General features: G+C 47.0%; 1 protein-coding gene across 4 annotated transcripts in view; it reads left to right on the top strand.

Annotated features, from left to right (window-relative positions):
* Window positions 1-24272, top strand: part of C14H10orf120 (chromosome 14 C10orf120 homolog) — a 47698-nt gene extending 23426 nt beyond the window's left edge. Inside the window, exons 2-6 of one of the 4 annotated variants that reach the window (XM_049696986.1) lie at window positions 9222-9431; window positions 20364-20978; window positions 22620-22672; window positions 22879-22954; window positions 23493-24272. In XM_049696986.1, the coding sequence (XP_049552943.1) occupies window positions 20838-20978; window positions 22620-22672; window positions 22879-22954; window positions 23493-24248 (1026 nt within the window). In that variant the 5' untranslated portion in view covers window positions 9222-9431; window positions 20364-20837 and the 3' untranslated portion in view covers window positions 24249-24272. Of the gene's footprint in view, window positions 1-9221; window positions 9432-20363; window positions 20979-21276; window positions 22673-22878; window positions 22955-23492 lie in introns of those variants that run through there. The other 3 variants (XM_033420841.2, XM_033420839.2, XM_049696987.1) reach the window with 3 other exon arrangements.
* Window positions 24273-24593: the final 321 nt, after the last annotated feature.

The following is a 24593-nucleotide window of genomic DNA, read 5'->3' as shown; positions in this document are numbered from 1 at the left end:
CCTAGAGCCTGTGCTCTGCAACGAGAGAAGCCACCACAAAGAGAAGCCCGCGCAGCGCAATGAAGAGTGGCCCCCACTTGCTCCAACTAGAGAAAACCTACACACAGCAACGAAGACCTAATGCAGCCAAAAAAACCCAGAAACCAGAGAAGGCAGCAAAAGTAGAGTGGGGAGAGAAACAAAGAACAAATGCAACAGGTAGAAAACAGTTACTAAGATGGTAGATTTTAATCCAGCTATATCAATAATCACTTTAAACATGAATGGACTAGATATACCAATTTAAAGACAGAGACTGCCAGAGTAGATAAAATGAAACCAAGATCCAACTATATGCTGGCTATAAGAAACCCACTTTAAATATAAAGATAAAGATTAATTAACAGTAAAGGGATAGAGAAAGATTTACCATGCTAATATCAATCAAAAGAAAGCTGGATTAGCTACATTAATTTCAGACATAACAGTCTTCAGAGCTAGGATAATTATTAGAGATGAAGAGGGGCATTACATAATGATGAAGGGGGATCAGTCCTCCAAGAAGATGTGGCAATCCTTAATGTATATGTGGCAAACAATAAAGCATCAAAATATATGAGGCAAAAACTGATAGAACTGCAAAGAGAAATTGACAAATCCGTTATTATAGTTGGAGACTTTAACACCATTCTGTCACTAATTGACAGATCCAGCAGGCAGAAAATCAGGAAAGATACAGATGACCCAAACAGCACCACCAATCAGCCAGACCTAATTGGCATTTATAGAACACTTCAACAACAGCATAATACACATTCTTCTCCAGCCCACATAGAACATTCACCAAGATAGACTACATTCTGGACGATAAAAAAACACCATAACAAATTGAAGAGAATAGGAATCACAGAAAATACATCTTCAGATCACTTTGGGATTAATCTAGAAATCAATAACAGAAAGGTTGCTGGAAAATTCCTAAATATTTGGAAATTAAACAACACCAAGTAACCCAAAGATCAAAGAAAAAATCTCAAGAGAAATTAAATCTTTCAAACAAAGTGAAAATGAATATACAATTTACCAGAATTTGTGGGATGCAGCTAAAGCAATGTGTAGAGGGAGATTTATAGCATTAAGTTAGTGTATTTGAAAGAAGAAAGATCTAAAATCAATAATCTAAGCTTCCACCTTAGGAAACTAGAGAAAGGAGAGCAAATTAAACCTAAAATAAGCAGAAGAAAAGTATGTCAGTTGTTAAATTCCAGCCTCGCTCCTATATGTGTATAATAGTTTTTTGGCTGTGCCACGTGGCTTGCAGGATCTTAGTTTCCTGACGAGGGGTTGAACCTGGGCCATGGCAGCGAAAGTGCTGATTCTTAAACCACTGGACCTCCAGGGAACTCCCTCTCCTTGATATATTTTGAAAAGGGAGAATTGAAAAGGGAAGAGCTTTCTCACTCTGACTCAGTGCAGTTTAGTGCCACATCTGTGCACCTCCTGCACCATGGCTCACACTGCCTCTGGAAGGTGCTGCCTCTTGCCCCTCACTGGCTTTTTGGAAACAGGCACTACGATGCTTCTCACGGGCTTTAGGCTGCTGTGGCTCTCACTACTCTGCAGCTGCCATCAGTAAGTGATGGGTTTTGTTATCTTCACACTGGTTGCCAGTTACCCATCCATAAGCATTTTGCCTTGGTTGGGGGACATGGGAGCTATAAAGGCAAACAACTTGTCAGAGTTCTAACTTGGCAAATCCTTTGTTTGACCAAAGGCACCAGAATAAATCTCATCACTGTAAGAGCCTAGCCTGGGGTAACCCACCAGCCATCAGTGTAGGCCAAATATCCTGAGGAATGGGGAGTGGAATACAGTTATAAAACTTAAAGAGAAGCGGGGCATGGGTATGAAAGGCTGGGATGAGACAGCAGAGCCTGAGACAGCGAGGGTTCTGCCCAGGACTCTTTGGGGATTCAAGGGAAGTTGTCTAGACTTCCTATGATTATTTGTCCCCAACTAGAATGAGAGGGATGGTGAGGGCCCGGGCTCTGCTTCTGGGGCATGATGAGGACTCTCTGCACAATGTTATGATTTAGGACTACCAGTTAAGAAGCCACAGGTCCCCAAAAGAATGCCACGTGAATATAATAGTCAACCAGCGAGGGCCTTCTAGTTTCCTTACCCTTGTTGGATCAAATCATGCTTGACAGTTGCAAAATCACGAGGATCTGGAGAAACCACACAGGTTTCCACAGAGAGCCGCAGGCAGGGATTGGGGCTACGGAGTGTGACCTGGAGGAAGACCTCTTTGCTCTGGCTGGCGTAGTGCGGCCCCATGCTCCCCACGTGCTGGGACGTGGGCAACTCGAGAAATGATATGGACACATCGTAGCTGGCATTCTCCCTTGGGACGTCAGCCCCAGGGACAATTTCAACTGCTAACGGCCATCCACCTTGCAGGTGAACATGAGCTGAGGCACCTTGTGCCGTACAATGACTTGGCCAGGGTGGCCCTGTGTCTGGCCTCTGATGGAGTTGGAGTAGCTGAGAGAGCCGAGGCTTTCCTGGGAGGAGAGGGGCAGGTTGGTGACCAGTGCTCCTGGCTCCCTGACGAGTACTTTCTTCATGAGCAGAGACCTCTGCTTCATGTCCCCCACTTGGAGCCAGTTTTCTGAGAAGGTGGAGGGCATGAGGCCTCGGGCATGACCTTGCAGGTACGTGAGGCCATGATGGGTGACCTTATGTCCTTGTTTTTGGGAGTTGGGGGTGCATGCAGCGAGCCCCTAGTGTGTGAGCCTGGACTCCCGTCTTCCCTCCTGCGAGGGCCAGGCCGTGGGATGTGAAGTGGGGTGGGAGGTCCACGCTGGCTGCTGGATTCTTCCACTGCTCCTCCCTGCTCTTGACCCCAGGTCAGCCCTGGCTCCCTGTGAGCTGTGGGCCTGGCCCTGCTGACCTTCATGCTCAGCCATGTTCCTTTAAATCCAACATGACTTGAAGGGGCCAAGGGGGTGCTGAAGGCTGATGAGCAGGGGCCACTTCCTCTGGCAGCCTCCTTCCTGTAGCCTGGTGGGTCGCCAGAGACTCACTCTGCCCAGGGACGTTTGTTCAAGGAAGCGTTGGCTTGTGCAACTCAGATCCAGTGACAGTCTGCCTTGAAACCCTCCAAGGACTGCCCTGTCAGCTTACAGCAGTGTTTCTCACTGATCTGCCTTGTTTTCCTTTTTTTGCTTCTAAGAATCAATGTCTCTCTTCCCCCTTGAAGGGGATGTCACCCTCGTTGAGAGGACACAGCTAAGAAGGAAAGCTAAACTCCAGGACCACATGGCCCTGCCCACTTCCAGCCGAACTCTGGGCTTCCCGTGGCTGCTGGGCCTGAGTCTCTCCCTCGAGCTCTCCAAGCTGGCTGTCAGCTTGGGGGCTCTGCACTGGCTGACCCCCTGCCTGGAGCCCTTGTTCCTCTGTACTTGGCTCCAGCTCCTTGTTCAGGCCTCGGCTCTTTGACCACCCTATTCAAAGTGGCCCCAAAGCATTTTCTAGCCTCTTCCTCGTTTGATTATCTTCTTAACCCTTTTCACTATAAAGGACTCTCATTTGTGTGTTTATCCAGTGTCTCTCTCCCTTCTCTCGAATGTAAGAGCCGTGGAGCTGTGGCCCTGTCGGTCTTGTTGGCTGCTGTCCTCAGCACCTAAAAGGTTGCTCATTCACTGACTCTGAAATCAGATACAGGAGGACCTTTTTATAGTGGTGTTTTTCCCATAGGTGGCCTGGGGCTGGTCACCACTGCAGGTGGTTCCTGACTTCTGTGTCCTCTGGCCCCAGCGCTGTGGTCAGCACATGAGGTTTGCAGGGGGAGCTGGGCCAGCCAAGGCTAGAGAGGACAGCTGCAGGGCTCTCCCTGCTGGCCTGGAAATGTCTGGGGCCTGCTCTCCTCCCAGACACCCAGGGGGTTCCAGCATGGTTTCTGGGGCAGAAACCTCTGAGATGAAAACTAGAATTTTTAGAGCGAAAGGGATAAGAAAGACCATGGTCTACACAACCAAAGAGACAAACTGCGAAGCATGGAGTTGAAGTGGTCACTTAGCATCATGCAGGTGGTTTGAATGAATTCAACCTCCAAAAATACCAAGCATGTTGGTTTTGGGTTTTCTTGGCATGTGTCTAAACAGGGATGTGAAAGAATAGATGAATAGCATAGGGATCTTGCTTTGGGACATGTTACATTGTTAAATGTACCTACAAAAATGATTTTGTGGTTATACACTCTTCCTGGAGAAGGAGCCTGACAGACTTGAAATGACTCCCCCACAAAAGTGACTTCCTCCTGTGAAAACAAACGAGAGAGCCGGGGCTGGGTTCTTCAGGCACGCAACGTGCATTTTCCCGAGTACAGAATCCAGAACTCCAGCAAGCTCGGAAGTGAATCACAAACTGGGAGGGGATCGTGCTGGTGTAGACGCGGTTGTGGCTTGGCTGGTGTAGACGTGGTTGTGGCTTGGCTGGTGTGTGGCTGTGCCCTGAGAGGGGGTGAGGGAGGAGGAGAGATGTATGACAGGTAGGCAGGACCCTACGACTGTAGGTGAGACTGGAAACGGATTGGATACGTACATGGCAGGTGTGGGGTGTCCAGTGACACATCCTTAATGCTCTCCCCAGCTTCCTGCCGTGCAAACCAGCCCAACTAAGATGCAGACAATCCACCTACTTGTGAAGGCTCCGTCCCACCACCTCCTTCCCCTCATGCCGGCAGGACAGCAGACATCTGTTCTACTTTCATGAATTATCACCATGATTCCACCCTTTATAGGTTATACTTTCAGCAGAAGAGAGTTACCTTGTGGGATAGGTGCTTGGGGAATGGCAGCTGCAAAAATCAGAACCAAAACAATCAGGAAAAAGCTTGGCACGATAACATCACCTTATATCAATACCTAGGTACAAATGAATGAAGCTGCTACTACTCTTGAACCTTAATATATGGTGTGGACACACTCATTCCTCTTTTCTCCCTGATCTGAGATGCAACCTCTCCCCTTCTTGCAGTGATTCACCAGGAAATCACAGACAACACACAGTCACATGATTTGTTTTCTCTTCTGTGCTGGGGTCCACCAACCCAAGGGCTGTCCTGAGACTGACCAGTCATGAGGCATCACCTACAGTAACATCTGGGCTTATGAACATGCCACAGTGCCTGTAGAAATTTATCAGGTGCCAAAATGCAGAGGGACAATGCAGCTTTCAGACCCGGAAAGCTGAGAGCCATGGTGGGGAAAGGTAGGTTGGACAAGTATTCCAATGAAGTAAGACGGGCCCCTTCCCATAGTTCTGCCTCTGCAACCCGCACCAAAAGGGCAACCTACAAGGGATGGCAACTTCCACCTGGGACGCCCTCGGAACCTGGACTGGAGTGGGTAAGAGGCTCCCAACGCGTGTCCCTCCAAATGCACCATAGTGGTGCCAGCCCAAGGTAGGGACAGCTGCCAGCCACCTCACCTGGCCCCCAAACACTGCAAGGAGCACCCCTGACCCCGACTTTCCCGACCCAGGCCACCACTGAGGGCAGAGAGTGGCACCAGTCACTGGGTAAGGCTGGGAGGAGGGTGTGTGGGGCCCAGGGTGCCAGTGAGCAGGGAAGCAAGCGGCTGAGAACTTGTCCTGGAGAGGCAGGCAGATGCAGGAGGCAGGACCGTAGGTGCTCTGATGCAGCAGGAGTCTGAGTTAGGAGGTCACTGCTGCACATCGACTTTGAGTAGGTTACCTGAAGAAGGTGTACCTTTCTCTATTCCTGCTGTGTTGGCTAAGCCAGGAGGCCCACAGAGGAGCCGCAAATGTTTTCACTTCCCCAGTCTGCTTTCTACCCACGGGGAGAGTTCGACATTCAGTGCTTCTTTGTTTACTTGCATGCTTTCACTGTCTAATTCGTATCCCTGAGAGGTAAACCTTTCCTCCTTCCTCTCTGTATCAACCCTCTTCTCAGCCACTGTGATGGAACCATCCTCTTTCCGTCCCCTCCTGCCACTCTGTGATCTGTTGTCCAGAGAGGAGAGTTTCAGATGCCATTTCATTTGGGAAATGTGACTTTTAGCTCGTTGACCATGCCCCTGGTTCTCAGCCTTGGCTGCATGTTAGAATCACACAGGAAGCTTTAAATACCACTGATGACTGGCTGTGACCCCAGAAGAACTGATGTGACTGGTCTGGGGTGCAGCTTGAGCATCGGAAGTTTTTAAAGCTCTCTGGGTGATTCCAGTGTCTGGGTCCAGACAGAGGTTAGATTTCTTTTTTTTTCTTTTTTAATATAAATTTATTTATTTATTTTTGGCTGCATTGGGTCTTCATTGCTATGCACAGGCTTTCTCTAGTTGCGGCGAGTGGGGGCTACTCTTCGTTGCGGTACATGGGCTTCTCATTGCGGTGGTTTCTCTTGTTGGGGAGCACGGGCTCTAGGCGCGCAGGCTTTAGTAGTTGTGGCACATGGGCTCAGTAGTTGTGGCTCGCGGGCTCTAGAGCACAGGCTCAGTAGTTGTGGCGCACGGGCTTAGCTACTCCACGGCATGTGGGATCTTCCCAGACCAGGGATCGAACCCATGTCCCCTGCACCACCAGGGAAGTCCCAAGGTTAAATTTCTTATTCACTTTGCAGAGATAATGGGTTCAGTGTCAGACCTACCTGGGGGTGCAGGAATCACATCTGGAACCCAGTCCCCTGCATCTGCATGCATTAAAAAGAGGTAAATTTAGGAAATTTAAGTTAAATTTTATAAAGACAAGTGGTGGCTTTCTAGTGTGGGCAAGTCCCAAACAGGCAGGCTTCGTCTTACACAAGCAAGAACGGGGCATGTTTAGACTCTGGAGAAGCAGTTCCAGACCTGAGAGAGGCTGCAAGGAACAGGACCAGAAAATTGTGTGGCCCTGGAGTGTGTGTTCAGAAGAGAGTGTGGCTCTCAGCGTTCTCTGCCAGCCCGGCTGAAGGGACATTCATCTGTCTGGTCACCTGGCCCTGCTCTGTGCACACCTTCCACCCGAGATGCTGAAAGACCAGAAAGAACCTGCCGCAGGAGGAGAGGTACCTGAGCAGATGACGCCAGCATCCTCGTGGTGACCACAATTGTGGTCTACCAGCCAGAGCTGGGGCACTGGCCAAGGTGGTTCTCGCTTCCCGAACACTGACTGTTGTCCAGGAGGATGTCTCCAGAGCCCAGGCTGAAGTGGGCCGTTCCAGGGGCAGTGACGGCCCTTCCATACCCCAGCTGTCGGCAGACGACCTCAGCTTCATTCAGGTCCCATAGGTGGTCACACACGGTGCCCCAGGCCCCTCATGGAGGATCTCCAGGCGTCCTGAGCACTGTCCAGAACCACCCACCAGCCGCAGCTCTGGTCCATCTTCTAAACAAAGCAGGATTTTATTTATTTATTTATTTTTTGCGGTACGCGGGCCTCTCACTGCTGTGGCCTCTCCTGTTGCGGAGCACAGGCTCCGGACGCGCAGGCTCAGCGGCCACGGCTCACAGGCTCAGCCGCTCCGCGGCATGTGGGATCTTCCCGGACCGGGGCACGAACCCGTGTCCCCTGCATCGGCAGGCGGCCTCTCAACCACTGTGCCACCAGGGAAGCCCAGGATTTTATTTTTGAGTGTAGGGAGTTTTAAGTAAGAAGGATTTCTAGCTCCTGTATTTGTGGCTAAGGGAAATAAATGCAAGAATGAAGCCTTAAGGCTGTCTTGATTCCGTAATACGTTGGACTGAAGGGCTTAAGAGTGAGACAGGGGCGGGTTTGGATCCCAGCTCTACTGCTCCCTAGTTGTGTAACCTTTGACAAGTTATTTCATCTCCCTGGGCCCCAGTTTCCTCATTTGTAAAGTGGGGCTTCTAGCAGCATGTATCTCAGAGGTGACAAGCCAACAAGAGTGTGACTATAAGGCACAGTGCTTAGCCCCAGCACACCTTGGGTTCTGCAGATCTTGCAAAGCTGGGTTCCTGGGGAAATGGGTTCCCAGCTGCTTCTTTGGACATGTCTTGGATAAGTGCTTGGATAAGTGTAGATTTAGTCCCCTGAAGGCACTTGGTCACAAGGGTGTCTAGGACTTCATAAAGCCCAAAGGGAATGGCGTTTTCTGGACTGACGGGCTGTGTCCAGCTGGAGTCACCTGTGGTCTCCTGGAGACACCCTAGGGACAGTCTTCCCTTACTGTGTCCACAGGCTCTGCCACCCTGGCCTTCTTTCAGTTTCTCTAATATGTCCAACTCTTTCCTCCCTGGGAGCAGCCCTTGCATTGCTATTCTCTCTGCCTAGAATGCCCCTTCATGGTCACTCATCACATATAACCTCCTCAGCAAGGCCGCCATCCCCATTCAATCCACAATAGCACCTCCTCCACCCCAGGCACTGTCTTCTATCCCATCTGGCTCTGTATTCCCAGCCTTATCACTACCCCCCAAATCATCTTGTTTATTTACTTGTTTCTTATGTCTTGATCCTTCCCCACTTACCCAAATCCACGCTACTGTAAACTCCATGAGGGAAGGACACTGTACTGTTTACTGTGTCCCCAGCACTTATAACTGGGCCTGACACAGAGTAGGACCTTAGTGAAGATTATTGGATGAGAAAATGATCTTGAGTCAATGAATGGTCTGGATTTCAAATGCTGGACCTTATTTAGCCTCCCCAGGGCAAGATCTCAAGCATGCTTTTGAAGGTAAAATATATAAGGAATTCCCTTACTCAGAAACAAACACCCCCCAGCTTCAAAATACACCCAGGGAGTTTCCACCCAAATTCCTAATGACCTGAGTTACTGGGGCCCCACAATCGGCAGTGTGCTTTCTGGGTGCAAACTGGACCTGGTCCTGGAATGACAGGCTATAGCGTCCATCCATTAAGGAGTCCCCAAGCCTCTTATTTGGGTGAGTCTAGGGTCCAATGCAGGCAAGATGTAGAGTGAACCAGCTGGTGGAGGGAAAAGAATTCTTGCAAGTTTGACTTTTACATTTCAGCACCCTGGACAGTTCCCAGGCAGCCAGCAGTGCCGGATGCAGCTGTGGAGAGGAGCCGCCTGCCCATTCAACATACAGGCTGCACGTCACTGCCTTATTTCATCGTTCATGAGCCCTCTTAATGGAAAAATCTAGCAGCGATGCAGCAGGGCTTATGTGTGTGTGTGTGTGTGCTTTTAAAGCTGAATCCCAGGCCTCTGCTAAGAGGGGAATCCCTTAAATTAGAAAACTGTTCTGTCTTTTCAGGGCCAAAAACCTGCTTGAAGCTTCCTACCTGACTCTCTTTCGCCCTGCGGAATTGCATTGAAAAGAGCATAAAAGCCACTGTTGGTGATCACAGAATCACTTCAGAACACCACAGTCCTGATGTCAGAGGAGGAGAAAAACATCACAGCTACTGAGGCACAGAAATTGTCCATGGACAGCAGGCAATCCTGGGGCTGTCAAAGATTTCAAGTGAGTCATATGGGCATCCAAGGATGTCTTCCAGCCTGGGGGAATCACAGCGGAGGGTTAGCGGCAGGTTAGGGCATCCTAGATCTTAAAGTTTGAAAAGTATGACAATCACAGGATTAAATAGTTGGATTATACTTTAAATTGCATATTAATATATAAAATATCAATTAACTTTCAGATGCCTTATTAACAGAACTCTTATTATCTTTGTCTGAGTAATGTGTGAGGCTTATGGTTACAACTTAGTAATAGAAATTTAAAAATCATAACGGTTTTGGCCAATCACAACTTACACAGAACATTAGGAAATGCGAATATACACTGCAGATAAAATCTGAACAGTAAAATCATCCCAGTGATCAGCATGTAACCAACATCACAGCCTGATTTTCCTACCTCTGTATTTCACAACATTTTCCATACCCAAATTCTTGGGGAGAAAAAACTTGATTTTAAAATAAAAATAGGGACTTCCCTGGTGGTCCAGTGGTTAAGACTGCATGCTCCCAATGCAGGGGGCCCAGGTTCCATCCCTGGTCAGGGCACTAGATCCCGCATGCCGCAACTAAGAGCCTGCATGCTGCAAGGAAGATCCTGTGTGCCACAACTAAGACCCGGCGCAGCCATAATAAATAAATAAATAGATATTAAAAAAATAAAATTAAAATAATGTCAGCATGTAGAAGAGTATTTGCACTTTGGTAATTATCCAAAAGGATGTGTATGAGAGCTGATTTTGAAGAAATGGATAATGACAGGCTTTAGAGGTTTGGGTTCAAGGCTCTCACTTCATTGTGGGCTGTGTCCTTAGGGTTTTAGTCAACAAAGATAACGTGTTTCTAGGATATCATTTGTCACAGGGCATGTTGGACTCCGTGGACCGAGCAACAATTCAGTGCATGATAAAGGGGGATTTTCATAGCATTTCACAGTATTGTTGTGTTTGTAGCATGATGTGTGTCACAGACAACAACAAGAAGGGCTTTGTACAGACTCTGCTTACAGAACCATATACTGGTGAAGAGCTAGGCCATCTACATCCAACAGAACTAGAAGGTTGGCCTTGGGCCAGTTAGTTAACCTCTCTGAGCCTCAGCTTCTTTGTCTCTAATTGGGATGAGAAGGACATCTATCGTAGGGCTAAAGTGATGCTGGAACATGACAAAGCATACACAATACATAGTACAGAATCCGAGCACACTAAAAAAAGTCAGCTATTACTTTATGTCCTGAAGGTTAAAAAATGGCAATGACTTAGGAAATTCTATCCTTTTTATATCAGAGATGAGGCAATGACTCTACCATCCCCTTTCACTCTGTGGCAACATTTAGAGGATGTGGGGCTCAAGGCTGGAGTAGCCAGCTAATGTATGTGTATGGAAAGCCTCTTAATTTTTAAGCTTGTTTAAAATGTAAAGAAAAAGAAAGTCTAAGAGAATAAATATTGGTACCCAGTGTATAGTGAGGGCAAAGCTGATAAGAATATTTTTAGAAAAAAATCAAAAGAAAAACCATCATAGGAATGTTAAGTCAAATATGTTAATAAACCACTTATTGAATTTTTCAAGATAAAGTAGCTCATTGGATAGCACTACAAAAGCAACTCCAGCTTCAAACTGGAAAGAATTTGGCATTCTTCTCGTTTTGCCCCTAAATGTTTCCCACTAAAAGAAACATCTTTATTATGATTTCACAAGGCCATACTCTTATTTAGGTGGACTCTTCCCTTTAAAAGTTGTTTTCTTACTTCAAAGTTGGAATCATGAGTTCTATGCGGAATTTTTTAGCCACGTGGATCTCCCAAACACACTGGACGTCTGTTGGGTAGTCTCCTGGATGCAGCGGACTGGAAAATGAGCCAGAGACACTAGAAATGACCCCTCCACAAGAGTTACTTCCTCCTGAAATGACAGGATAAAGGACGCCAGGAGGTGCCTCCATGGCATCACTAACGACTGCCTCACAGCCAGCGGCCTGGTGGAGTCAGGCTGCCGTCGGATGGATCTTTAGTCTAAATGTCTCCTGGGAAGGAGAGTCCGTTCAATCTAATTCTTATGGGTCAGAAACTATTAATGCGTGAGAGCTCCTTGCCTTTCTCCCTCCCTCTATCATCTGATGAAGAAAATATTATCTTTGTCCTGTCTGTTTACTCTCTCCTCGCTCTTTCTAAAGTGGAAGGGTTCTCGCTTGCTGGGAGAGAGGCAGAGCAGATCGACATGAGGGTTTGGGAAAGAGAGACAGAGACTGAGGCTGGACATGCCTGGGGAAGGGGTGAGTCTGACGAGGTTTGGGTCTCAGGAATCTGAGATGGAGGGAATGGGGGTGGGATGGACTGTTTTGGGAGGTTATGACTGGGACCTCCCTTTCACTACTTTTTCATCACTTTTTCTGGGTAGATTGTGTTTTCTTCAACTCAGTATCTACTGCAACTGGAACTTACAGGTTTTAGATTTATAAGAATTAAACAAGGGGCTTTCCTGGTGGCGCAGTGGTTAAGAATCTGCCTGCCAATGCAGGGGACACGGGTTCGAGCCCTGGTCCAGGAAGATCCTACATGCCGTGGAGCAACTAAGCCCGTGCGCCACAACTACTGAGCCTGCGCTCTAGAGCCTGCAAGCCACAACTACTGAGCCCACGTGCCACAACTACTGAAGCCTGTGCGCCTAGAGCCCATGCTCCGCAACAAGAGAAGCCACCGCAATGAGAAGCCCGTGCACTGCAACAAAGAGTAGCTCCCGCTTGCCGCAACTAGAGAAAGCCCGCGCACAGCAACGAAGACCCAACGCAGCCAAAAATAAATAAATTTTATATAAAAAAAAAAGAATTATACAAGTAAAATCTAATTCTTCCATACTAGTTGTCATGTTAATATCAATTGATACACACACACAAACATACATATGTAAAGCAGCATGCCACACAAAAAAGTAGAAAACTTAGAATTGTCAAATTATTTTAGAGGAAATTTGAAAACATAATGTTTTATTGACCTTGTGGCCAAATTATGAAGATGCTTAACTTTCTTCTTTCTGTTCTCCCCTGCCCACCTCCTCCTGGAATCGCACAGATTCCTGGCCTTTCCCACGATGGATGGTGGGAAGTGGTGATGGGCACAGAGCGCTAGTGTTGACTGCGCTTGTAGGTTACAATAACTGGGCCTCATCACGCTGATGCTGAAACCCCGGGGAGCTGGCAGGGGGTGATGAGCTGGTGCCCGTCATGGGTGTCCGCTGCTGGATGGTGCCCAGAGGCAGCAGGCTGAGAACGGCCAGACGGACCGAGCCACATTCTCTTCAAGTCCCTTGTCACCCTCCTGCCTACTCTGACCTGGGCAAATCCACACGCCCCTTTCCCAGCCTGAAAGTCAGCATTTACAATTTTATACAAAACTTATTGTTCCCCTTCATTATATATGGATGTCGGCATTTATTCTGCTACTTCTATCCAGTTATTTTCATTAAAAACATGCTTCTTAGCAGACTCACAGATATAGGGAACAAAGTAGTGGTTACCAGTGGGGAGAGAGAAGTGGGGAGGGGCAATATACAGGTAGGGGAGTAAGAAGTACAAACTGTTATGTATGAAATAAGCTACACAATATGGGGAATATAGCAAATATTTCATAATAACTATAAATGGAGTATAACCTTAAAAAATTGTAAATCACTCTGTCATATACCTGTAACATATAATACTGTGCATCAACTAAACTTCAACAAAAGTTTTTTAAAAAATCATAAAACAACAAGTCAGCATTTACAGGCATTAGAAGTACTAATGCCACGCCCCTCGGCAAGGCTGCAGTGAGGACAGAGACGCTCCTCCGATTGAGTCCCGCTGCCCTGCCTTCTTGTGGAAGGGGCTGCAACAGGATGGGCTTGAGCAGCAAGGAAGCAGCCCCTCAGCCACGCTACGGCAGCCTCTCTGTGCCTTTTCCTGAGCACACCGCCTGGCATCTCCTATGATGGTTCTCTTGGCATGGAGTTATCACCATGTCAATTTAAAACAAGCGGCTACCTGTTACGCGATCCTGAGAAGCTGTGGAAAGACCCAGAAGGAAAAAAAAAAGATACTGATGACCTCCAGGGGAAAATAGTCTCATCTCCTAGGTTAGCAAAATGTAAAGGGTCTCCTTAGAAATGTCCGTGTACTTAGTGCAAACTGAGAAAAGTCTGAAGGTGCTGAGAGAATTCCTGTGGTAGGTTAAAGAAGGCCACAGATTCTCGGACATGCCTCTCGTCGCGAGGTGGGTCCCCTCCTTTGAACCTGGGTGGGCTCTCTGACAGTCTGACCAGCAGAGTATGGCAGAAGCGATGCTGTGCCTTAAGACACTGGCAACTTCCACTTCTGTCTCTGGGAACTGTGGCTTGCTCGTGGCACCCTGAGCCACCCCGTAAGAGGTCTGATTACCTGGAGAGACCTTGGGAATGTGAAGAGGCCCTGAGACTGCCTGGAAAGGAAGAGGGCCCCTGGCTGAGCCCTCCAGGGCTCCACCAGGACCCCAGGCGTTGGAGTGCAGCTGTCCTGGACTCTCCAAACCAGCCACTAGGTGACCCTGCTCAGTGCTATGTGGAGTGGAAGACTCTCCCAGCCAAGCCCTGCCCCACAAAACCGTGACAGACAACTAAGTGGTTGGTTTTTTTGTTTGTTTGTTTGTTTTTTGCAGTACGCGGGCTTCTCACTGTTTTGGCCTCTCCCGTTGCGGAGCACAGGCTCCAGATGCACAGGCTCAGCGGCCATGGCTCACGGGCCCAGCTGCTCTGGGGCATGTGGGATCTTCCCGGACCGGGGCACGAACCCGTGTCCCCTGCATCGGCAGGCGGACTCTCAACCACTGCGCCACCAGGGAAGCCCTGAATGCATACTTTTTAAAAAGCCTGTTTCTGTTTTCCACTTCTCTTCAAATGTCACATTGTTTATATGCCACCTTGAAAGATGCAATGAGTGACGTGCATATGAAAAGACCCATTTAAAATATTACCATCATCTTGAGTCACAGAGACAAAGAACAAGAGTCCTGCCAGAAAGAGATGTGAGCGATGTTTGCATTGAGAGGAGCTGAAGGCGCATTCTACCTTCCTTGTCTGATGTCTGAGACCTGCTGGACCCTCACCCTCACCTTAAGCCAAGAACAGTTCTCATATGTTTCCTTTTGTAACAAAGAATCTGCACTTTCCAAGTCTGAGCGCCAGTGCTGCAGACGAGCACCACTTTTCATGTTCAAAATGATCCTTTTATTAAAGGTGATCCTGACACATCCCCACCCAGATAAATCCCGGAGTAACGCAGGATTAGCAAATTCTGACAGAGAGACAGCGCAGAGCTCTTCCTTCACAGTTCTTCCTTCATCTGGTTCCAACTTGTTCCACAGGACCCTGGGTCTACCCAAATTCTGTCTCTTTAGGTTCCTGGCATAAAGTTACATACTGGATACAAAGGTGAGATTGTTCCTTCCCCAAGTCAGGCTGGGAACTGGGAAGTTCAACTGTGAAGTCCCCCTGGGGGTAGAGCACTGGCCCTAGGGACTCTTCTGGAGGGACAGGGCAGAGAGGAGCTGAGTGGCCAGACCTGGCGTCTCCAGCTGAGACTGTCTGGTGCTGGGGTCCGACAGCGGTGAGTGCTCCAGAGAGACCCCCGAGCAGATGCAAGACTCTGGGATTCCAGGATGACGGAAACCCCCGTGGGACAACGGCAAATTTTACTTCCTTCCTCCTGTTGGCAAATCTCATTCCTACTTTTGTTGCACTGCAGAAGGGAGAGGCCCGTGTGAGAGATCAACTCTCCCCTGCAGCCGGGCAGAGACCGCTCGCCAACACTGACTCACCCCACTCAGCAAATGCCCTCAACCTGCTTCTCTTCACCCATCTCCTCTACTGCTCCAGGCCCGCTGCAGTTTGTAGAGTCTATTCCAGGCCAAAAATTAATAGAAAGCCCGGGAGGTGGATAAACTTGCATAGCCTTTCCCCAAATTCTCATGCACCTTATCTCTGAACACCCATAGTTTGCCCCATGGGAAGTTTCTCTGAGCCCCTGGCTGTTAAGAATCTTCCCAGTGTTGCCAGAATACCACCTTTCTTGCACCAGTTATAATGTGCATTATTACATTCTACACTGACCTTCTGTATACCTGTGTCACCCCATTTTGTGAGATCTTCTGCAAAAGAGAGACCCTGTCCTGTCTTTTTCCTCTGTTTCCTCAACATCTAGCAGAGTTGAGCTCATGGCGTGCTTGAGTGGAGGCATGCGTGCACACATGAACATATGTATGCATGTGTGAGTACCAAAGAAAGCATACCCAGAGAAAAATGTTCTCCCTACAGAGTGTTACATTCAAGCAGACATTTAAGTAGACTAAGTACCCTGCTTTGATACCCCTGTAACATGCATCTATAACGGGCAGCTTTTGCCAGTAATGTCAATACTTGCAAAATGTGCAGAGCAGACATTTAATGGTTAGTCCACTGTCTAGGGGGCTTCTGTGCATAAGAGAAGAAAAAGTGAAAAGTTTGTCCACCTACCAGTCAAATGCCAGTCTCTTTCCATCACTATATCCTGACCCTAAATGTGCCAGGTCTTTGCCTCTGTATTTGGTGGCTCGTCCTTGCCCTGGGGACTCAGCTCTGCCACTAGATCACAAGGAGTGACAGGCAGGAAGGAGCGTTCCAGATACAGGAAGCTGTCCATCCCCTGGTCTCCTGCTTTGTCTGGTTGCAGTGGGACCAGCAGAATCATGGTCTGGTTTGCCTGGCACCATCTGCACGCCAGGCTAATACAGGAAGTTGTTATTTAAAGATAAGGGAAACCACAATTAACACCCTCCCTCCATAATCTGATAGAGTCTTGGAACTGCTGAGTTGTTCTGCATTAGCCTACGGAAAGGTAAGATGATCTTCAGCCTGATTCTCCAAGTGAGTTCAGGCATTATCCCAGCTACAAGCCTAGGCAGGTACTTCCGGCTTCATGGGAAGAGGGCAGGTTTCCTGAGCACGGATTTAGCAGTGCCTCTAGCGGTGACAGAGGGACAACAAAAAAACCCAACTCATCCTACAGCAGAAAGCCAAGGAGGCGAGGGTAATTTGAAGCTAGGAAGGGGTCATTTTAAAAAGAAAACACTTGGGCTTCCCTGGTGGCGCAGTGGTTGAGAGTCCGCCTGCCGATGCAGTGGACACGGATTCGTGCCCCGGTCCGGGAAGATCCCACATGCCGCGGAGCGGCTGGGCCCGAGAGCCATGGCCGCTGAGCCTGTGCGTCGCAACGGGAGAGGCCACAGCAGTGAGAGGCCCGTGTACCGCAAAAAAAAAAAAGAAAAAAGAAAATACTTGAACGCAAATCTGTCGAGATAGAAAGTTGACTAGTGGTTGCCAGGGGATTAACTATAAGTGACCATGAGAGATCTTTTCGGGGAAATATTCCAAAACTGAATTGTGAATTATACAATTCAGCAAATTTATTAAAACTCATTGAATTGCATGTCTAAAACGGCAAATTTTATGGTAGGTAAAGTATATCCTATGGCCCAGGGCTTCTTGGTTCACTTACAGTGCTATCTTAGCTATTTTTTTTTTCATTCCACAAATATTTATTGAGTGCCTTCTATGTGTCACAGACCATGCTGGGACTGTGAAAATAGCAATAAATAAGATTTTAAAAGTTCCTGGTCTCTTGGAGCTTACGTTCTAATGGGAGGAGTGAGATAGTAATAAAGATAACTACAGATCGCTATAAGACAGTAATTCTTAACCCACATGGTAGGACCACCTGGAGGGCATCCAAACATCCCAATGTCCAGGCCACACCCTATCAGACTCTCTTGGGTAGGATCTTAATAGCAAGACAGGCAGCCAAAGGAGAATTCTCAAAGCCTCCTTTCAGACTGAGAAGGTGGTGTTGCACAGTGGTCTGCGTTAATCGGTGAGGGAAGGGCTAGGGAAGACCCTCCTTCTTGTGCCCTGGTGTCTGTTACCTCAACTCACCTCCGTGGGACAGATTCCACTGGGGAGGGGGAGTCCTCCTTGGTGGGCCTGAAATTCTGGTGGGAAAAAATAAAAAACACATGCAGGCAGGAATATCGTCATCCTGGCCTAGATTCTGAGGTCTGATTAGATCACCCTTTTGGGACTTGACCTTCCCCAGATAATAATCTGTTCCCCCTCAGTCAGAAAAAAAGAATTAGAGACCCTGCTTCTGACACCTCCATGTGACCAAGCATTCCCCAGAGGTCTAAATGGAAACAGGCCTCGCCTTATCCATAGGTTCCACTGTTCTGGGTGGACCTCCCAAAGAGGCTCCAAAAGTGGACCTGTTTATTCCTAAGTAACTATTTGTAACAACTCTGCTTGAGCCAGCATCTCCTCAATCCTTATGCCAAGAGGAAGCAGACAGGAAGCTGGAAACTGGATTGATTTTTTAATTGTAATTTTATTGGAGTATAATTGATTTACAATGTTGTGTTAGTTTCAGGTGTACAGCAAAGTGGTCCAGTTATACATATACATACAATTGTTCTTTTTTAGATTCTTTTCTCATATAGATTATCCCAGAATATTGAGTAGAGCTCCCTGTGCTATACAGTAGGTCCTTGGTGGTTATCTATCTATAGATAGATATATAGATATAGATATCGATATCTATATCTATATATACCTATATATAGATATATATCTATAGATATATAGATAGATCTATCTATATAGTAGTGTGTGTATGTTCATCCCAAGCTCCTGATTTATCCCTCTCCCTCTTGCTCCTGCTTTGGTAAACAAGTTTGTTTTCAATATCTGTAAGTCTGGGAAACTGGATGTTAGAAACAGGTTGGTGCACAGCAGGTGAATCCTGACCACAAGTCCTCTGGGCTGACTCCATAGGGGTCCGTGTGGAGGCTGTGTGTCATCTGATTCCTCACGGGGCCAACCAGCTGCCTTTCGCACTTTTCTGTGTGTGGGGTTCACCTGGGGAGCTTGTTGAATTGCAGATTGTGACTCAGTTGATCTGGGACAAGGCCTGAAATGCTTCATTTCTAACCTGCTCCCAGGTTATACCACTGCTGCTGGCCCCCTGGCCACACTTGGAGTAGCACCTCGTGCTGAGGAGTCCCACACACTGAGTTGCAACTTTGTTCCTCTTGGACCAGCAGCATTGGCCTCCCCTGGGAAGTTGTTAGAGGTGCAGATCTTTAGGTTCCACCCCAAATCTACCGAATCTCTGCATTTTAATAAGATCTCCCCGGAGGGTTATATGCACATTCATGTTGGAGAAGCACTGACCTAGAAGACCTGTCCAGGAGGCTGGTCTGCCCAGAGCCAACGGCTTTGTAATGGGAACTATGATTTTAAGGCACACAGCTGCTCATATAAAGTCTGGATATAATGCAGTGTTAGAAAGGAGCACCATTCTCATAACCAAGGGGGCTATCTCCATAGGGAATCTTAGCCCAGGACTAGGGGGGTGGCTGGTGGGGCTTTGCAGAGCCACCTTGCAGTGAGTGGCAAGGTCCACCAGAGGGAGCCAGAGCCTAGGAGGTGACTGAAGGGACAGACAGGGCAAGGGAGGAGGAGAAGCCCGGACTTCTTGTGTATGACTTGCACACACAAACACACACACACGCAAACACACACATGTACACATACTCCTTGATAGCCATTATAATAATAAATTGGAAAATGTACTTAAAGAAAAAGAGGTAGAAAGTGAACATTAAAGTTAATAAGATGAGGGTAGGAAGTTAAGAAAGTTCAAAAGAAAAACGTTTTTAGAGAATAATATAAGAGAACTCATAAATATATATGCAATATAATATAGTAGAGTATCATTCCTACCTAGGATAGGAAATGATTTCTTAAACAAGTCATGAAAAGCACTAACCATCAAGGAAAAGACTCATAAATTGGAGTGTAGCTGGCATAAAAGTAAGAAAGGAGAGAGGCCAGTCTAGAATAGGAGCAGATATTTGCAACATAGGTTACTGGCAAAGGGCTTATATCAAGAATATGTAAAGAAGTTGTACATATCAATAAGAAAAAAAATATTAGAAAAAATAGACGAAAGACTTGTTGAATAGACGTTTCACTAAGGGTAATCTCAACGGGCAATAGAAAAAGTGTTCAACCTCATTTGTAATCAGAAAGCGCAAATTAAAGCCACAGTGAGATATCACAAGACACCCATTAGTGTTGGCAAGAGGGAATTCTCATACTTTACTGGTGGAATGGTGAATTGTAGGGACACTTTGGAATAGAGCTGAGAATTCTCTAGGAAATCAAAGCTACATGTATCCTAGGGCTCAGCAATTCCACTCTTAGGTATGCACCTGACAGAATAAGTGCAAGGAAACGTGACAAGAATGTGCCCCAAATTTTAAAAAAATCAGCCTAAATGTAAACAACAGAAGACTGATTAATAAATGAGTCTTCTCTTTGAAGAGAAGGTGGCTTCTCTTTGTTGCAGAGCACAGGATGTAGTTGCTCGGGCTTCAGTAGTTATGGCACGTGGGCTCAGTAGTTTTGGCTCACGGGCTCTAGAGTGCAGGCTCAGTCGTTGTGGTACACGGGCTTAGTTGCTCCACAGCGTGTGGGATTTTCCCAGACTAGGGCTCGAACCCGTGTCCCCTGTATTGGCAGGCGGATTCTTAACCACTGTACCACCAGGGAAATCCTATTCTGTGAAGGTGTTTTTGGACGAGATTAACATTTAAATCTGCATACTTTGAGTAAAGCAGATTGGCCATTGCTCCATAATGATGGTGGGCCTCATCCAATCAGGCCTGAAGAGAACAAAGACTTATGTCCCCTGAACAAGAGGAAATTCCGCCAGTGGACTTGAATTTCCACATGGGCTCTCCCTGGGTCTCCAGCCTGCTGGACCACCCTGCAGATTTTGGATATTCCAGCCCACACTCATGTAAATTCCTTAAAATAAATATCTCTCTGAGTCCAGATCCCACCCCAAACCTATCATTGCCATGGTGACATCACTTCTGGGCAGAGTGGCAGGGTGCCCTTTCTCACTCTCCTTTTCCCTGATGCCTGGAGGAGCTGAGTCCTGACACTGCCACCCTTTTCTATCTGGACCTGCTGGGACAAGGCCATAGCTTCTCCATCTCAATACCTGGAGGTAACCAGGCTGCTGGTACATGGCCAGCCCTAGAATATCCCCCATGAGCCCACAGTCCACTGCTGATGTCTCTGTGAATTTCCTTCTAGTCTTTTTTCCTCCTGCATATTTGTATATTGACAGCATCCAGATCATACTCTATATATAAAGTTTTGTATTCTGTCTTTTTAAAATATCACATTACATCATGAGCATATTATTGGAAATTTGACAAAGACTTGATTTTTTGATAGGCCCATAATATTCTATCATGTATCATTCATTGGTTGTTCCACAAATATTTGTTGAGTGCTTGCAATGTGCCAGGTGTTGTGTGGCTTGTGCAAGCAGTTGACTGTAGGACAGATGTGTGAGTCAATGAATACAGGGCAGGAGGCTCAGAGGCACTTGTTGCTATTTCCAGGTTCACAGCTGTTCCAGGTAACTGAACTTGCCCAGGTAAGAGGAGCACCAATGTATTTTAGGTGGCTGGCATCAGTACGAGCACTGGACCGAGCTCTAAATATCCCCATTTGGGGATGTTTCCTGGTAGAAGCAAAGGAAAGCTTTAGGACCAGTACTTGTCAGAGACAACTTCTTCCATAAGCTGCTGCTTTACTTTTTAAACTTATGTTTTCAATAGGTAATATGCTTACATTGTTCTAAAATTCAAGGCGAAATAATAATGTACACAATGAAAAGGCTCATTCCCACCTCCACCTCTTCCTCATCTGCCAGGTACCCACCTCTGGTAACCATTTTTGTCATTTTTTTGGTATGTATTATTCTAGAGTTTCTTTATGCAAATACAAGTTTCCTTTCCAACACAAAAAAGTCATCTACAATTTATATACTTTTGCACCTTGCTTTTTACACGAACAATATTTCTCAGCGATATTTCCAAATAAATAAAGATCTTTTTATTACTTCTATAGTCCTATTACTTCTATATAGTATTCCATTGTATGGTCAACCATAACTCTCTAGCCAGTCACCTGTTAATGGATATTTGAGTTTCCCATTAGGTTTGTCATCTCACACAAGGCTGCACTGACAAACTTGTGTATATTTTATTTTATACATGTAATTGCTGGGTCAAAGGGTAAACACACTTGTAACTTTTGGTATATATTGCCTAATTACTTTCTACAGGATTGTGCCAATATACATTCCCAGCAGCAACACCCTTGACCCCACTTTTGGGCAGGAACCCAAGATGATTGCTTATTAGGTCAACAGGCTGAACATCTGCTCTATACTAGATCCCATGATAAACAGCCCCAGTGCAAAGAACAAGATGCTATTGGCACCTGCTTTTGAGCAGAGGGAGAGACAGACCTATTTATTGGACAAGCAAGTCAATACGTGACAAAGCACTATAGCATGATACAGGAAGTGCTGTGAGAATGTGGACCAAGGGATAATTTATTCTACAAGGAAATCTTCAGAGGAAGCAAGAGTTAAGCTGGGCCCTGAAAGATAAGCAAGTTGTCTAGGGGGAGAGAGGTATTTGAGACAGCGGGGAGCATGTCTAGAAGCTGATTCCAAGAACCATAGATAGAGTTCATGGACGGAGCATGAGGAACTAAGACTGGAGCTAAGATTGGAGAGGCAAGCCAACACCAGGGAGAGACTTTAGCTGATGAGCCTTCATCCTGAAAGAACTGAGCAGTCTTTATGGGCACATAAGTGGCAGTGACGTGGTCAGATCATCTCCCAGCCACACTCTCTGCCCACTCTATTCCTCTAGACTCCAACACGCCAGGAGCGTGGTAGTGTGCATCCATTTCACCCCGAGGGGTCATTTGTTGCCTAAACTCAGACCTCACAATAGCTCCACGTAGGCCAGTTATGATGCAAGAAGTTTGTGACTGTCCCTTGGGTTCCCATTAAAACTGTCTTACAAAGAAACTCCAGGCACTGACACCTCCCATCTTAGCCTATTGCCAGAGTATGATCAGAGAATGGGAGAATGGCTGTCAGAAGACTGGAAAACAGAGGGCTAGAGATTCAAGGGCCCAAGAAAGGATGACTACAGAGGGGAAGTCAAATAAGCATGGAACACCAGTCCAGGTATTCAATATAAGCGATTCCTTTCAGGATAAAGACTCCCTGTGCTGCCAGGGGGATCCATGTTCTGCTTCACCATTGGGGTGAGTATGACCTGTGCTTCTGGTCTATTCCTTCCCACCCATGTCAGAACCAGGCCAAGTGGAGGAGCCCACTCTAAGGCTGTAGAAACCCTGGTCACAGTGACCCTACCCTGACTAATGTAGAATCACCCTTTGGAGATTTCCCATTCCAAAGGGGAAACTAGGAGGACCCTTTCCGAGTTCTAATACACCTCTCTGCCTTCCAGGATATGGACCAAATTCTGCAAATCAGACCCATGCGTTGCCCTCGGAAAATACTCCCCCTTGGAAAAAGAGATCCTAGTAAGTGCTGTGAAATTTATACACAGGGAAGCCCCATGGAAGCCAGGCAGTTAGGCTAGGGGAGCCAGAGGTTCAGAAACCACCAGCAATAGAGAGGTAAGTCTCCCAAACAGCAGACTGGAGTTGGCCACTACTTGGCCGTTGTGAGCTAGTGGCCTCCACACCTGCATAGCCAAAGCAAAATACTCTCTAATTTCGAAGTCCCAAGTAGGAATATAACTACAAGTGATAACAAGTCACGGAAGCTGCCTTTTCTCAAGCCCTTATCTTGCACTAGTTGCTTTCACGTATATCTTATGGAGACCTCACAGGGGCCTGTAAGATCAGTAAAATTCTTTCAAATTCATAGTAGGTAAGAAGGAGAGTCAGGAGTTGAACCCAGGCTCGTCTAACCCCAAAGATCTGTGCTCTTTCTCACTACCCAGGGGCTCGGGCACCCTCAGCAATGGAGGGTGAAGGTGCCACTAGGTAGTTGTTCCTGTGGGTCCCCCCTACTCCTGTCCCGTTGAGATTTTAACCATCCCTTTCCCGTTGTCAGCGTCTAGGTGGTGTTCACACCATAGCATCCAGGAGGTTTCTGACTTATAAGCAAGAAGAAGAACGGAAAATGCTCAAGGAACTACAGGTGCTGTCTTCAGACTATAAAAGGGCGGTGGAATATAGGAAGCAACTCACCCCTCCTTGTGCCACCTGTGGACCCCTAGAAAAAATATGGACGGCGAAGGTGATGGTGCCCCCAGAGGAGTTCAAAATGCCGCAGCGGGAGAGGCTGAACGTCAGCAAGCACATAGAACGAATGCAGCTCGCTCGAGCCCTGAGGAATAAGCAGCCTTTACCCTACATTGAAAGATTTAGGAGCTCTTTGCTTCTGTCTGGAGGGGGCCTGGGCCTCCCGGGAAGGGACAAAACTGGGGAAGGCAAGGATGACCGAGACGCCGATCCCTGCGACTATGCCCATCAAGAGAAGAGAGATGAGGCAGAGAGCAAAACCACGAAAAGACAGGAAATAAAAATGAACGTAATTTTCAAGTCAGAAGAACCAAAAAAATGTGTGACGTACCATCCAAATGATCTAAAACCATTCCTCCCTCCAAAAAAAGCAGAAAGATCCATTGCTGGCTTAACGAACAGAAATCTTTTGCACCTGGCCGAATTCCCTGGAGACCTAATGCTGCTGAGTCAGGATTTTATATCACGGGGAATCCACCCCAGTGACGTGTCAAAGGCCAGCTGCCTGGAAGAAGGCAGCGCCTGGAAAGAGTACATGCACACAGCTGCTTCCCACCATTATTAAAGGTTTATTTATTCCCCATGGAAACCGAGTGCCCTGGTCCTTATTACTCCTGCAGCTCTGCCCCAGGTGGCTTCCCTCTTTCTCTTTTTTTCTTTCTTTTCTTTTCTTAGCTTTAAAAAAATTTTATTTAAAAAGTTTTAAATTTTATTTATTTATTTTTAATGTTTTTAAAATTTATTTATTTTATTTACTTATTTTTGGCTGGGTTGGGTCTTCGTTGCTGTGCACAGGCTTTCTGCATTTGCAGCGAGTGGGGGCTACTCTTCTTTGAGGTGCGCAGGCTTCTCATTGCAGTGGCTTCTCTTGTTGCTGAGCACGGGCTCTAGGCGCTTGGGCTTCTGTAGT

This window comes from Orcinus orca, chromosome 14 (assembly GCF_937001465.1).
Source record: "Orcinus orca chromosome 14, mOrcOrc1.1, whole genome shotgun sequence".
Lineage (NCBI taxonomy): Eukaryota > Metazoa > Chordata > Mammalia > Artiodactyla > Delphinidae > Orcinus > Orcinus orca.
Note: the sequence above shows the minus strand (reverse complement) of the source record. Positions and strands in the feature narration are given on the sequence as shown.